The sequence below is a fragment of the Schistosoma mansoni genome, chromosome W, assembly GCF_000237925.1.
Source record: "Schistosoma mansoni strain Puerto Rico chromosome W, complete genome".
NCBI classification, from domain to species: domain Eukaryota; kingdom Metazoa; phylum Platyhelminthes; class Trematoda; order Strigeidida; family Schistosomatidae; genus Schistosoma; species Schistosoma mansoni.
Genome location: NC_031502.1, coordinates 14,284,258 through 14,298,932, shown reverse-complemented (window position 1 = coordinate 14,298,932; position 14,675 = coordinate 14,284,258). Strand labels below are relative to the sequence as shown.

At 40.3% G+C, this 14,675-nt stretch overlaps 1 protein-coding gene across 1 annotated transcript in view; it reads left to right on the top strand.

The window, feature by feature from the left end:
- Positions 1–1,639: 1,639 nt before the first annotated feature.
- The window catches only part of Smp_167940 (kinase), a gene marked incomplete at its 3' end in the record, with an annotated part of 47,469 nt that continues 34,433 nt past the window's right edge, over positions 1,640–14,675 (top strand). The window contains 5 exon segments of the mRNA XM_018788651.1: positions 1,640–2,598; positions 2,633–2,776; positions 3,596–3,963; positions 12,682–12,716; positions 12,721–12,879. Coding sequence (XP_018654173.1) covers positions 1,874–2,598; positions 2,633–2,776; positions 3,596–3,963; positions 12,682–12,716; positions 12,721–12,879 — 1,431 coding nt within the window. The 5' untranslated portion in view covers positions 1,640–1,873.

The following is a 14,675-nucleotide window of genomic DNA, read 5'->3' as shown; positions in this document are numbered from 1 at the left end:
AAAGTAAACTTATCGCCCAGACAGGTGTGTGTTGTAACAACAGAATAGTCAGTAAATACTTGTTTGTCAACTGAAGAAATATGTTCTACATTTAAAGGCAAATTTAGCCTAGTTACGTTCCCGTGTATACCGGATTTAATACCACATAGACCTGGTAACTGCTCATCATGGGTAACTAAAGAGGTCAGAGAACCCCACGAAGATCAGAAAAAGCATTTTAATATGATTATCTTCACAGGGTCTGAACAGTGTATATTCAATCATTCTAAGGCTAGGAATGCATACAAAGATTAGATAAGTAGGGGTAGACATTCACATGAAAAAAATTTGGTATGAGATTGTAAAAATATTCCGAAAAGTTTGTTTTCACATACAACGAGACAAATTCAGGGAAGTTATGGGTTTCCGCTGTTTCTGGTCCAAAAATATCCGTTAATATTGGCAAGAGGTGATGTCGCGAAACCTTAGGCCTCGTTGGAATGTCTTTGTGAATCGTTTTCCACAGACGATGGTGAAAGGCCGATAATTAATGGTGATAGTGGATGACTGCTGGTGAATCCTGTGATTAACGAGGAGTTGTCTGAGAGTTAGTTAAACATCTCGAAGCAGAAAAGTCCACTGCTTCTGATAATGGTCATCCTAGAATCCTGAGTGAACTGGAGGATTTCCTTTGCGAACCTCTGGCAACATTGTTTGATATGCCTCCAAGGCTGTCTTAACTGCAAAGTGACTGTAAAGATCCAATTATCAGTCCGGTTTATAAAGCGAAAAGTTGAAGTTTGTAACTAACGACCTATAAGCCTAATCACTGTGGTCGTCAGATTAAAATAAAAAGCTAATTCAGGCGGCTATCGTAAACAGCGTGAAAGGGAATACTGTTTTAGAGACCGACACATTGTGTGTGCGATAGGATGCTACAGGAGGACCTGGATTAACTGGTTGTATGGATGTTAAGGTGTTCATTAGAAGTTAATTCTGACAGTACTGTGTCGATGCAAATAAGTAACCGCGGTGTTTTATTGGGCTACACAATAAGTGCAATGGTACTATACAATTTAATGGATTATAAATATTCAGGTCACAGAAAGCAGTGATCACAGAAAAAGGAATAGCTTTGAGGCCACCGTTATCCTATCATACGTTATGAAATGACTTGATACTGGCTTATCATAAACTGGGTGACGATTTCGGTAATAATAATCACCATATTTTCCATCCGTTTAGGACCGATCACCTGAGAGGACATTCTACGAAAGTTCGAAAACAGATCAAATCGTTTGTGTCCGTTACTCACACCGAATGGTAAATTACTGGAAGTGTCTATCAGAAGACTTAAAAGCAGCACGCTTTATCACTGCATTCAAACTGAGACAGGATCTGTACAGGACTAGAAACTGCAAGGAATATTATGGGTCGTGAGACTTCATATCCTAACTATCGATGTCTGAAGATAGATGTATACAGTTTATTGTTACCAACACGACTGATTAATTTTTAAAGGATGAACATAATATTGTGAAAATCTGAATCTGTTCCGAAACATTGAGAAAAGAGTTTTTCTACCTAGTCACAGGATATTGGATATTGAATATTTTTATTAGACTACATGAACAAGTACAAAGCCAAAACTCTGCCGCTTGTTTTGGGTCTGTGGCTGTGGCGCGGTATTATCAGTTCCTGAGCTTGGTGATAGGATTTATTTAAGTTCATTGTTGTGAATTTCTAGTTTTCAACTCCTGCTACGGCCATTTGTTTTGATTCACGTTGTGCGTTCATTGATTTGTTGGCCTACGTTTTCTTGATCTCATACACATTATATCTCTTGACTGAACTCCAAATTACTAAGGGTTAACGTTAAAAAAGGTCTGGTGATATGATGAAGCGCAGCAAACGTACAGTTGTTCAGTCCCCATCATCATCAACACCGACAATCTCAAGACATGGTCTAGATCATTCACCACTATTTTCCCTATGTAACAGAGATTCAGACAACGATAATTCTGCAGAGCACTTTGGATTGCAAGTTTCTCCCTTGTTTTCAAGAAGTCGGCTTTCGTCTGCAATATGTTCCCCTTTAGAAATCGATTCCCAGCCTGCAAAAGGATATTTTAGTTGCATGTCTCCTAACTGTGGTCGCGACACCCCGTCTCCAGATGGTCATGTCTTTAATCCAGACTTGTCTGACCGGTCGATCGGTAAGGGTTACCTAAGTGACCATTTACAGCATAGTCTTTCCTATGCTCGCCGTATGGAGCAACGTGCGCTGCACATTTCCGCACGAATTTCACAGTCTGCAAATTTATCAATGAGCCCGCGCCTTCTTTTCACACCTGAAACTTGTAATTCTTCGGACACAGCTGATTCACTCTCAGGGCAGCGGAAAAGGCAATCCGTGGTTGACGACCTAAATATGCACACCTTTATGACAATCAGTCAGCAAACAACTTCAACTGTGGAAAGATATGCTCGCCTCGCAGATGTGTGTCCTGACTTACTAAATCGTCGCACTGTAAATAGATTTATGAGCCAGTATACACCGGGGGAAAGATATCAAGAGGAAAGACCTATTGGAATGAACCCGATCTTCAACTGTAGCAAGTAATTGACTTAATTTTGTCTAATGGATAAACAGTCTTGCAGGATCATTTTCAAACCTTGTTGATATATGTCGAACTAGACTGGCTGTGTTGTATAAGGCTAGACATCGTCTAAGTGGAGTTTTATATTGTTTGAAGAGGTCACGCTGCGACTTCGAACTCGAACATCTTAATGGAAGGTAAGGTAATATGACTTTACGAAGTACTTATCATATTATTGACACTAACTTGTATCAGTATCGAAATTTCTGTTTTGTGTCAAAAGCCGTCTTTTTGTGTGTTGAGTATATACTATTGATTTATCACTGGGTGGTGAGTGACCGATGTGGTATGCCAGGTCCTTCTTAGTGCAGATCGAATACTATCGGCCGTTGTAATGTGGCCACTAGTCTAGCTTACTCGACATCGCGTTCACCATGTCGAGGTGTTAGGTGGTAGTTGGAGGTAGTCGACAAAAAGACCCTGTACCTAGATTTCATGCTTTCTAGCACTTTTCAGCAAGGTGTACCTGTGATCTTGGAGAACCTAAGAAAAAACAATGGGGAATACGTTGACCAGGTTGCGTTGTTTGTATTTACGACAGTAAAAGTGAAACATCACAGACAAATCGGTGAAAAAATAGTGTGCAAGATTTGTCATAATGCTGTTTAGTGTAAGGTCGTCTATTTCTAAATCTAAGCGTTCAATCGTCTGGATTTAGAATTTACGAAATATCCCTATTAAGCTCAGGCCTACTAATAAAAGTTCTTGTGGATTTTCATTTCATTGTCAACCCAAGAGTTTATGTCGTTGGGTAACGCCAGTTGACCTAGTAAGTAAGCCGCTTGTCACTTTTGCGTCCGTTCTCAGTCATACGCAATTTAGGATCGACTAACTGAATTCTCCGAAGTATCAGTTTTTAAAGCAGTGATCATACACCTTCTCGAACTTGACATCACATGTACAAATGCACGTATTGAAAAACATTGTTTATTTCGATAAAACTTACATTATTCTAGTTCATCCGTTGAAATGTTGAATGAAGTACAAGCCTTGGCATTGCTCCAACATTCCAATATAATTCGATTTTTCGGCTCCTGGTATGAGGCTGACTCTGTGTATACACAGTTGGAATTGTGCTTGGGTGGCAGTCTATTTCACTTACTGTATCCAGATAGACAAAATGACACTTCAGAAGCTGTGTCCCTTGTCTCAACCAACCACAATGACAACGAAATACCTGGTTCTCCTACATCTGGTTCTCCAAGCGATACAAACCGTAACCGTTTATCAGAAAAACCGTTGATTGTCTTGGCGTCACACATTCTTAGCGCTCTTCATTATATGCACACCAATTGGTCGATGGTCCATGGTGATGTCAAACCGAGTAATATCCTCATACAACTAAGCAGACCTGAAGCTTATTTGGCGTCTGCTAAAGACTGTATAGAAATGGATGCCAAACGCCACTGTCATAAGGTTAGTTATTGAGTATAACCGATTCTAAATTTCCTGAGGTGATTTTGAACTCTGTTTCATGAGTATTCTGGAAATACTGTTATTTTTCTGATAGTGAAAATAGTTTAAGCTATCTAATCAAATAGCCTTGGAATTCATATATACTTATGATTGTTTTCGGGTTTCCGTAGTTTAAATTTTTGTCATCTTTTAAATGTATTGATTTTAATATTTGTGGTTTAAATTATCCAATTTGTTAATCTAGTACACTAGTCATTTTAAATTATAAGTTGTGGATGTGATCACAAAGATCATATTTTAACATGCAAACTTGATGGGTCTTTTTTGTTTACTATGCACTTCTCCATTGTATATTTGGGATTACATAATATTAACGGTGGAATTAAGACTACATCTCATGGGTTTGTCTCACTGGGGTCGGTTTGTATTCTGATCTCTTTGCATAAGTTGCAGCCAGTAGCCGTATTTACGTTTTTTTCAGTCCAAAAGTAAAGTATACTCCAGTAATGAAAGCTTCTGTATTATTCTGGTTGCTTTTGTCTGAATAGTTCCTGTAGTTATTCTCAGTTTAAAAATATCACAAATGTACATTAGCCCGACCGTATCTATTATTTAGGTACTTTATTATTCTCAGCTCCGTTCTACTTTATGGGTGTGAGACATGGCCATTAAGAATAGAGAATATACGTAAGTTAACGGTATTTAATCATAAGTGCGTACGAAGCATTGCTCGTGTATTCTGGACCACAGAGTGAGCAATGCCTGGGTTAGGAATGGGGTACTAGGTAAGGATGGCAAACTGATTGATGTGGTGATTAGGACGTGCTACATATACTCATCCACCGCCTACTTCAACGGGTGTTGTCCGGTATGGGGCGGCCAAATCAAAACATGGCATTAGTCCGTGAAGTCATTGACTGTTGGACTGACTTTTCTTAATAGGTACAGACTACCTGGTTGGGGTCTGCGTGATTATCGTAACCAGTAGTTAGAGATTTTGAATGACAGGACTCAAAATCGTCTGCAATGGCGCATGTTCATCTAATCTTTGTCTTCCCCCAACTCCTATGACTTAAACCTCATGATCTTTTTTGGTTTTGTTTCGCTAATGGCGTAGGTGTATACACTCTTTATCTTCCCTTAAACCTTAAGATTAGAATTGCTTCATAACGTTCTTTCTTCCTATACTATATCCTTATATACAACCTATATTTTATATACTACCACCACTAAATTAACTATTTCTATGAATCCGGTGTTAGAAACCCAAGTATCAGTGAAACTATCTCAGATAAAGATGGGCATATCATTCATTCTCAATCCAGGAGATTGGATCGATGGGCAGAACACTTTAGGGATCAGTTCATTTGGCCTTCAGCCACACTTCAGTTACCCACGGTCCCCAGTCGTCCTGAATGGCAAATTGACGTAAATCCTCCAACTCTCTACGAGGTTGAAAAAGCTATAGGAAATCTGAAGAGAGGGAGAGCAGCAGGCTCTGACAGGTTTACTCCTGAGAATTTTAAGGATGGTGGTCCAGTACTAGCAACGAGATTGACTGATGTCTTAGGTAGAATCTGGGAACTGGACGTAATTCCATCTGACTGGTCCCAATCACTGATTGTGCCAGTCTATAAGAAAGGACAAAAGTCCTCCTGTGACAACCACAGAGGGATCAGTTTGACTAATATAGTGTCTAAAATATTAGCTTCAATAATACTTGGACGCCTAACCAAAGCTCGTGAAGAGCAGACTAGAGAAAACCAGACTGGTTTTCGACCTGGACGTGGTTGCATAGACCAGATATTTACACTACGTCAGGTCCTAGAACATAGACATACATTCAGACGTCCCACAATCGTAGTATTTCTTAACCTTAAGGTGGCATTTGACTCCGTTGATCGTGAGATTCTATGGCAGTGTTTGTCACTGAAAGGAGTACCAAAGAAGTACATTAACCTCATAAGGGCTCTCTACTCGAACACAACTGGTCGAGTTAGAGCCTATGGCGAACTGTCATCAGAATTGATTACCTCAAGTGGTGTTCGTCAGGGCTGTCCACTCTCTCCATTCTTGTTTAACTTTGTCGTTGACATACTTTTAGAGATAACACTTTCATCATCTCAATCTCCAGGAGTTGAACTTTTACCGGGAGGCTCACTTGTTGACTTAGAATACGCCGACGACATAGTTTTATTTGGTGAAGACGCTGACAAAATGCAGTCTTCTGACCACTATAAGCAACTATGCAGGCATGTTCGGAATGCGATTCTCTCCCTCGAAGTGCAAAATGTTACTTCAGGATTGGGTTGCATCGACACCTGAACTAATGATAGGGAGTGAAGTAGTTGAGCGTGTTGACTGCTTCACTTATCTTGGAAGTCTCATCAGCCCTTGTGGTCTGGTATGTGACGAAATCTCAGCACGGATATAGAAGGCTCGTCTAGCTTTTGCCAACTTGCGTCATTTATGGTATAGGCAAGATATCCGTCTAGCAACAAAAGGACGGGTTTACTGTGCAGCAGTTCGTTCTGTCCTACTTTATGGCAGTGAAACGTGGCCGATAAGAGTAGAGGATATTCGTAGGCTACTAGTGTTTGATCATAGGTGTCTTTGAAGCATTGCTCGTATATCCTTGGACCACCGGGTAAGTAATGCAGTTGTTAGGAAACGGGTACTAGGTAAGAATGGCGAATCAATTGACGAAGTAGTGAAACTTCACCAGATCAGATGGCTGGGACACGTGTTACGTATGCCCAATCACCGACTGCTTCGACGTGCCATGTTTTATGGTGTAAGAGTAGGTTGGAAGAAAGCTAGGGGCGGCCAGACCAGAACGTGGCACAAATCCATGAAGCCACTGACAAGTGGACTGAGCCATGTTGGTAGGTACAGACTACCTGGTTGGGATTCGCGAGATGATAGCAATCGATGGTTAGAGACCTTGAATGACATGGCTCAAAATCGTTTGCAATGGCAAAGGTGCATCCACTCTTTGTGTTCTCCCGAATTCTAATCTTCTGAATTCTTCACGTCTCTATCTTTTTTCTCTTTCCAAATTTATTTCACTGTATTATAATCCTTGAATAACATCTTCAAACCCTAATCTTTCACATAATGCTTATGCTCTTACTACTTCTACCACTATGGAATTTGAATCGACAACTGCATCTCTGTGCTAATGTGGTATGACAGCTCGAACTGATGTACGTACGTACGAAGTTCTACGCTGTAACTAACTAACTGACTGACAGATGAATCCGGTGTTCATCTTGTTGTGCTAACGAGATATGGCAACTTGGACCGATGCATATGTGTGCCTGGTCCTACGTTGTAGCTGACTGACTGATTATTCTCTTGCATATAGGTTTATAAGATACACATGACGTCCATCTTCTAAACTGGCTTAAAGTTGAACAATGTTCCGGTCAGGCAGTCATAATCGACATAAAGCTTGGCATAAATGCGTATCACTTCTATCTTCTGTTCCGAACCAGGATAACAAGGAATTAGCAAAATGAATAACCCAGAAGTTAAAATGAATGCAATAGCACTAATGGTGTTAACGATCGAATATTGATTTGTTTCTGAAGGATGGTCTGCAGGAAGAAATACTGATATTCAAAATGAAGTGCAAGATAACGAGCGGATAATTCTAGGCCGGAGACTGGTTCTCAGTCCTGTCACAGTCAATTAGATGTACTAAGCGTACCTAGCCTGTCTTATGTCCTGATAGTGTTCTCCTGACTTCCAGGTTGCCTGATATGCCAAGGGCGATGGGACAGTGCATGACGGCATTGTCATGTGCTAGGTTCAAAGAGAATTGTGTGCTATATGCATGAGAATCCGCCCCGTCATTGTTCCTGTTTCAAGCCCCAAAATGCCCTGGTACGACCGAGGTTGAGGAAAGTCAGCTCTCCTCGAGATGCTCTCACATAGTCAGGCGTATACAATTATTGTCACGGAAGTCCTAATCACTGCCTTCTCGCGGCGAAAATGTTGTTTACGAAATCGAGAGGCCGAAAAGCGAATGTCAGGCTCCTTAACCGGGTTGGTCGACACGGTGAGTCCACCTAGGGGAGTTGGGAAACCCTGATTCCAAACCAATGGTGCACATGGACTCCTGGATCCTGAGGGAACAAGTGGCGTATGAACCTATTGTTGGTCACCGGCTACCATGGGACTGCATCTCCTAACGTTGCTCCACTACCTTGTGGACCAGACCTTTAGGTTGAAGGCTCTGGGTGTGTGGCCCTCTAAGGAAACCACCTATTTCGGTGTGGACAGACGGGCAGTATCACGGCCCACACACAAATTAAATGACGACTACTACTGGGAATATAATTCCGGCTTCAATTAGCATTCAGACAAATCACATTCACAATCATTTAGTAACATTCATTTTTATTTTTTAATGTACTATGTCGCTTATCTACTCTCTTCTATTCCCACTTTGTATATCCTTATTTTTCAACTTATACAGCAGCTCGCCTATGGTGTAAACTCTGTTCTATCTAAACGATCTCGAGTCACTGACTGGTCGAAATTGAACGCTACCACCGAATACGAATGTTGAAACAGCCTTTCTGAAACCATGTATACCATTCAAACTGGCTTCCTTCAACGTTCGCACACTAATGCAGATCAGACAACAGATAGGGTTGACTATGTCTTTAGAAAGTCTTAATACCGACGTCTGTTGTCTATCGGAGACCCGTATTCAAGACTCTAGTGAAGTACTACAAATCCGCTCTCCATCTGTCGCTTTGAAAAGCTTGTTTTACGTGCGTTTATCCAGGGACCCTGTGGCATAATCGTCTGGTCTTGCTGGCGTTGGTGTCGCATTAAGCGTTAAAAATGAGGCAACACTGATCTGTTGGATTCCCATTAACAGTCTGTTATATGTTGTTAGATTAGAAAGTTCCATGAAAGCGAGAAGAAATCGGTGTGCGAAACGATGTCTTTTCGTCATCTCCGCCTATGCTCCGACAGACTGCAGCCCGGATGCGACCAAGGATGAATTTTACCAGTGATTAGTTGTTCTTCGATAAAAAATGCGTAAGACAGGTATTGTGGTACTAGCCGAAGACTTGAATGTTCCTGTGCGATGATACGCAAGTTATGCAATCCGCATTTAATCAGTTGGCAATTAGTGTCCGTAGATATGGTATGTGCTCCGCATCTTTGAAGTGCAAAATAATTTTATAAGACTGCAAGACCATGATCCAGCACTCGCCCTGGGTAGTAAGCAGATAGAAGTAGTCGAGAAGTTCATGTATCTGGGTAGCTGCATAAGTGCTGGTGGTGGCGTGAGTGATGCGATTAATTAACGTATAGTGAGAGCCAGAGCGGCTTATGTCAATCTAGGTCATCTTTAGCGCCTTCGTGGTGTTAGTCTGGCTGTAAAAGGTCGGATCTACAACGTGTCAGTGAGAGCAGTTCCGCTCTACACTTGTAAAACCTGGCGTCTTCGAGTTGAGGATGTCAAACGACTCTCTGTGTTTGATCATCGTTGTCTCCGAAGGATTGCTGACATTCAGTAGCAACACCTTGTTGGTAATGCAGAGGTTCGGCATTGTGTGTTTGGGCACAGCGGTGATAATTCAATTAGTGTTACTATCTTGAAACATCGACATATTCCACGAATGTCGTCCTAGATAATTCCACGTTGTGCATTACTTTTCGACTCTGGGACTGGTTAGAGAAGGCGAAGAGGTGGTCTGTGTTTGACATGGTGTCGTGGTATGAAAGAAAGCTGCAAAGGAATAGCTTCTGTTGGTCCTTCACGACTCCTTGGCTGGGGTCCGAGAGATGGTGCAACACAGTGGCTAGAGACGTTACCACATATGGCTCAGAATAAAAGCCAGTAGCGTGCCAGCTGTAACCTTCTTTTACTTTCTTCATAAAGAGTGATTATAACTTTCTTAACTGAGAGAGTCCTTCTGGTTGTACATTTCAGTTCCCCCATCATTACTCTTCTCTTTTTCTTTTTTCTTCCTTATGTATACGCATCTTCCCCCTTTCTCCTCCCATTCTCATTATTTTGTGTGGCGCATATGTATCTGGTACCCTTTTGTACCAATATGTATGTGTTTAAATAAATAAATAATAAATAAAGAGTGGTTTTAACTTCCTTAACTGAAAGAGTCTTTCGGTTGTACATTTCAGTCCCTTTTTTCCATCCTTTATCTTCTTGTTTTTATTGCTTTGTGTGGCGCATATATATCTGGTGCCCTTTTGTACCAATATGTATGTGTTTAAATAAATAAATAAATAAATAAATTGGATGGGCGTACGTAATACATATCCTAACTACCTCATACGCAAACATTCACCACCTCGTCAATCGATTTGTCATCCTTACCTAGTTCCTCTGCGTGTAACCTCAGGATTGCGTACTCGGTAGTCTCAAAATATACGAGCATTGCTTCGAAGACACTTATGATCGAATACTAGTAACATACGAATACAATATTTCTTATATTTCAAGCCCTCATTTTATAGCCATAAAGCAGAACGAAGCAAACTAGCGCTCATTTTACTCGTCCTTTAGATGACAGACAGATACCTTGTCTACTTCACAGGTGACGCAAGTTTGCTAAGGTCAACCGAGCTTTCTGAATTCTTGCCAAGATTTCACCAGACACCAACCCATTGGGGTCGATGAGCTCAACTACTTCACTCTCGACCATTAGTTCAGGCGTTGATGCGGATCAGTCTTCAAACAATTCCTCTCTTAGCGGAATAGAAATGCATCCCAAACGTGTTTGAATTGTTAGTTAATGAGATCAGAAAACTCCATTTTCTCAGCGTCTTCACCAAACAGAACCATGTCATCTGCGCATTCTAATTTAACAAGAGAATCTCTTATTGGGTTGAGTCTTGATAGGTTAGACGATGAGTGTTAGGATATGTCTGAAAATTGGTCCACTGCTGTCGGCTCCTCAGTTGTGTTTGCTTTCACTGTCCACAACTGCTCAGGATCATAGTGTGGAATTTTAGTCAGTCTACATTGAAGTTCATTCATGTTGGAAGCTTCATCAGCTTCGATATTCTTGCGTTTGACCAAATTTCGGAATTGATTCAGAAAGCCTAATTTTCTTTTGTCAACTTACGTTCCCTGTAGTCCAGGTGAGACTTCCGTCTGCCGACCAAAGGGTATGTGGGAAGTGGTTTTCGATTGTAGAAGGTATGGTTAGGTGAAAGTTTTCTGATGATGGGTGTCTTCGAAACATTTATCAGATTTCGATGAATAACCAAGTGAGCTTTTTAAATTAGAAACAGTATACTTATCGGAGTAGGGAAATTAGTTGAAGATGCACTAAATCTTCATTAACTGATGTAGGTGAAACATATTACGTTTACCTAGCCATTGTGTACCTCGATAAATGATGTCTGTTAGTTTAGAAGTAGATGTAAAGAAAGGTAAGTGAGGCTACATTGAAACATATCAGTGCGTTAATTTTTTGACTATTGGATTGAGCCTTATTAGTTGATTTAAGTTGTATAGTTGGTTTCTACGCAATAATTGCGATCATCGCCTAAAGACTTTCGATGAAACAGAGCGTAATCTTTTGGAAAATGGCTCAAGTACATTCGTTATCTTCCTCTCGACCTTTAGTTCCAGTATCCCTTCTCATTATCATTGCTGCTACATTATTTTAATCTTTTTTTCATCTGGTCGTACCGATGTGGTGCGGCAACTTCTACAAATGACATTTATGACTCTATGTTAATGGTGTTTGTATGTCTGCCGATCTGTCTATTTCACGTGGATCCAACATTTTATGGAAGGTGTTTCTTAATCGTCTGTACATTCACAGTAATCAAATAATTCCTCAAATTATGATTAATTTTTGACCTTACCACAAATTTTGAAGATAGAATTTCTCTATCCTAAAACTTATACTAACAGACTTAGAGAAAATAAATCACAAGTTACATAGCTGTGATATTCGGTACATTATTCCTTTACCATCCTAAATCATACTCGGTCTACTGTTCATTTACTCATAATAATGATAGAAAAATTCTTTCCATCTTTTCACTCAAATGTCGTATTAAGGGAGTTCATGTAAGTATACATATTCCACCATCTACGTTCTATGTTTGTTCATAACAAAAATATCGAGAATGGATTTGTATGACCTTTAATAATCTTTAGGTCGAAAGAGCACTTCCTCCTACAATTCCAACTGCCAGTATATTTTACGAATCAATGGAATTAATTGTAGTTATCTTGGTTGTTAAGACTAGTAAGATTTTATTAATCTCAAGGTGCTAACTTCTGCATTGTATGTGACTTTTTGTTGCATAACCAAAAATTAGTTACATCATATTAGCCTAGGTAAGGTTGATATGTTTGTAGATCTCTTGAGATTAAGATGATTACGTGCGTTGGTATAATAAACTAAATCTCGTTAAACAACAAGTTATTCTGTCACAAGTGTACGATAAATTTATATGATAGACTAGACAAACTCTTAGTCGAAATTGGACTTCTAGACCACTCTGCATATTCACTTAACATTTGGACAGACGGTTTATCGTAATTAGATCTGAAAAATGACATTTATCTACAAAAGTCAGTTCCAAGTTATTTTTGCACCCATTTCCATTTTTTTAGCTTCTACTTGCCGGAGATGCTGCGGGGATCGTCTTTAAGTTATCTGATTTCGGGCGTGCATCACGTGCTGGAGAAGATCGTGATGGCGAAGATTTAGGTGATGGGCGCTATCTCCCAAGACTAAACGATCCTAGTCCACCTGCCAGAGCCGCCACTGGACGGGACCTCTATGCACTGGGAATAACGCTTTATCATTCGGTGAGTCAGCTGTTGTAGACATTCTGGTTGTGTTCTTTGCTAACTGAACTGCTTCTGTCATTATCACTATTATTGTTTAATTCTCATACACTAATTTCTGTTCGTTGTTGTTTTCCTTTTTCTTATACGCACTTTAGATTCTCTATCCCTTCACAGCCTCATTGTTATTGTGTGGCACATATGTGTCTGGTGCCTCCTTTTACAAATAATTATGTGTTCAAATAAATAAACTTATCGTAGGTCCTGGAACATACATTAGTTCACGTTGGCATACCAAATGTCACAGTGGGATGAAATTTCAGGGCCTCGTCTGTCTTCCGTCCAACCTATTACTACACAAGTTATCATCACTTATCTACTTAGTCATTAGATTGGCGTACGTAATACATATCCTAACTACCTCATACGCAAACATTCACCACCTCGTCAATCGATTTGTCATCCTTACCTAGTTCCTCTGCGTGTAACCTCAGGATTGCGTACTCGGTAGTCTCAAAATATACGAGCATTGCTTCGAAGACACTTATGATCGAATACTAGTAACATACGAATACAATATTTCTTATATTTCAAGCCCTCATTTTATAGCCATAAAGCAGAACGAAGCAAACTAGCGCTCATTTTACTCGTCCTTTAGATGACAGACAGATACCTTGTCTACTTCACAGGTGACGCAAGTTTGCTAAGGTCAACCGAGCTTTCTGAATTCTTGCCAAGATTTCACCAGACACCAACCCATTGGGGTCGATGAGCTCAACTACTTCACTCTCGACCATTAGTTCAGGCGTTGATGCGGATCAGACTTCAAACATTTTCGCTATACTGCCTGGTGGATTAAACCTCTGGGCTATTGGCTTGATGTGTGTCGCCCCCTAAGAAAGGAACCTGGTTCGATTTGGGCGACAGAGCAACATTCAATCCCTCACACAAATCGGTTTCATTGTTATTATGTGACGCATACGTATTTGGTGCCTTCTTGTATCATTGTTTATGTGTTTAAATAAATAAAGGTTGAGACCACCAAATGAACAATGCTGAGGTAGCGTGTAGTGTACTGTATAATTGTAGGAAGTCAGTTAGTGAGGTACTGAGTCTTCATCAAATGACCTGGTCGATGTATACGTTATGTATGCCTAAACACCGCCCACCACACCGGCAATAGCTGGTATAAGAGTAGATCGGAAGAAAGGTAGGGGCGAACAATGTAGCCATAGAATCATTACATAAACTTACTGACTACTGGACTGAGGGATGTAGGTAGGTGTTAACTATTTGTGCGACTTTCATAACCTGTGGTTAGATATTGTGTAACATGGCTAACGACCATACACATTGGCGCAGATATATTCATTCTTCATAGTCGTTTAGTCCCTAAATCTTTTCTCTTTCTCTACACCTAATCTTTTCTTTCACTGCTGGTCCTGTTATCGATTTTAGCACTCAGGGATTTGTCTAGATATTTTTATTTCGCTGTGTGTATAGTCTGACAACTTGAATTGACACAAACACGTGTTATATTCCACGCTGCATTCGAAAAACTGAATATTCCTAACGTTAATATCTCATCATTGTGGAAATTTCGCCTGTAGCCGTCTAAGGCATACTACCGGTCCCAAGCCCAGACAAAGGAGGAGGGTTGGCATATGGTCAGCAACCCCATTCCGTAGAACACAACCTTGTTAGAAAAATACTAATCATAAAAAACAATCTAAGCTATTTAAACCCTGCTCTGAGAGTTGAAGGATCTTCGTTTACAAGGGTAATTACGCCTCATGATGAAACCCGAAAAATTCATC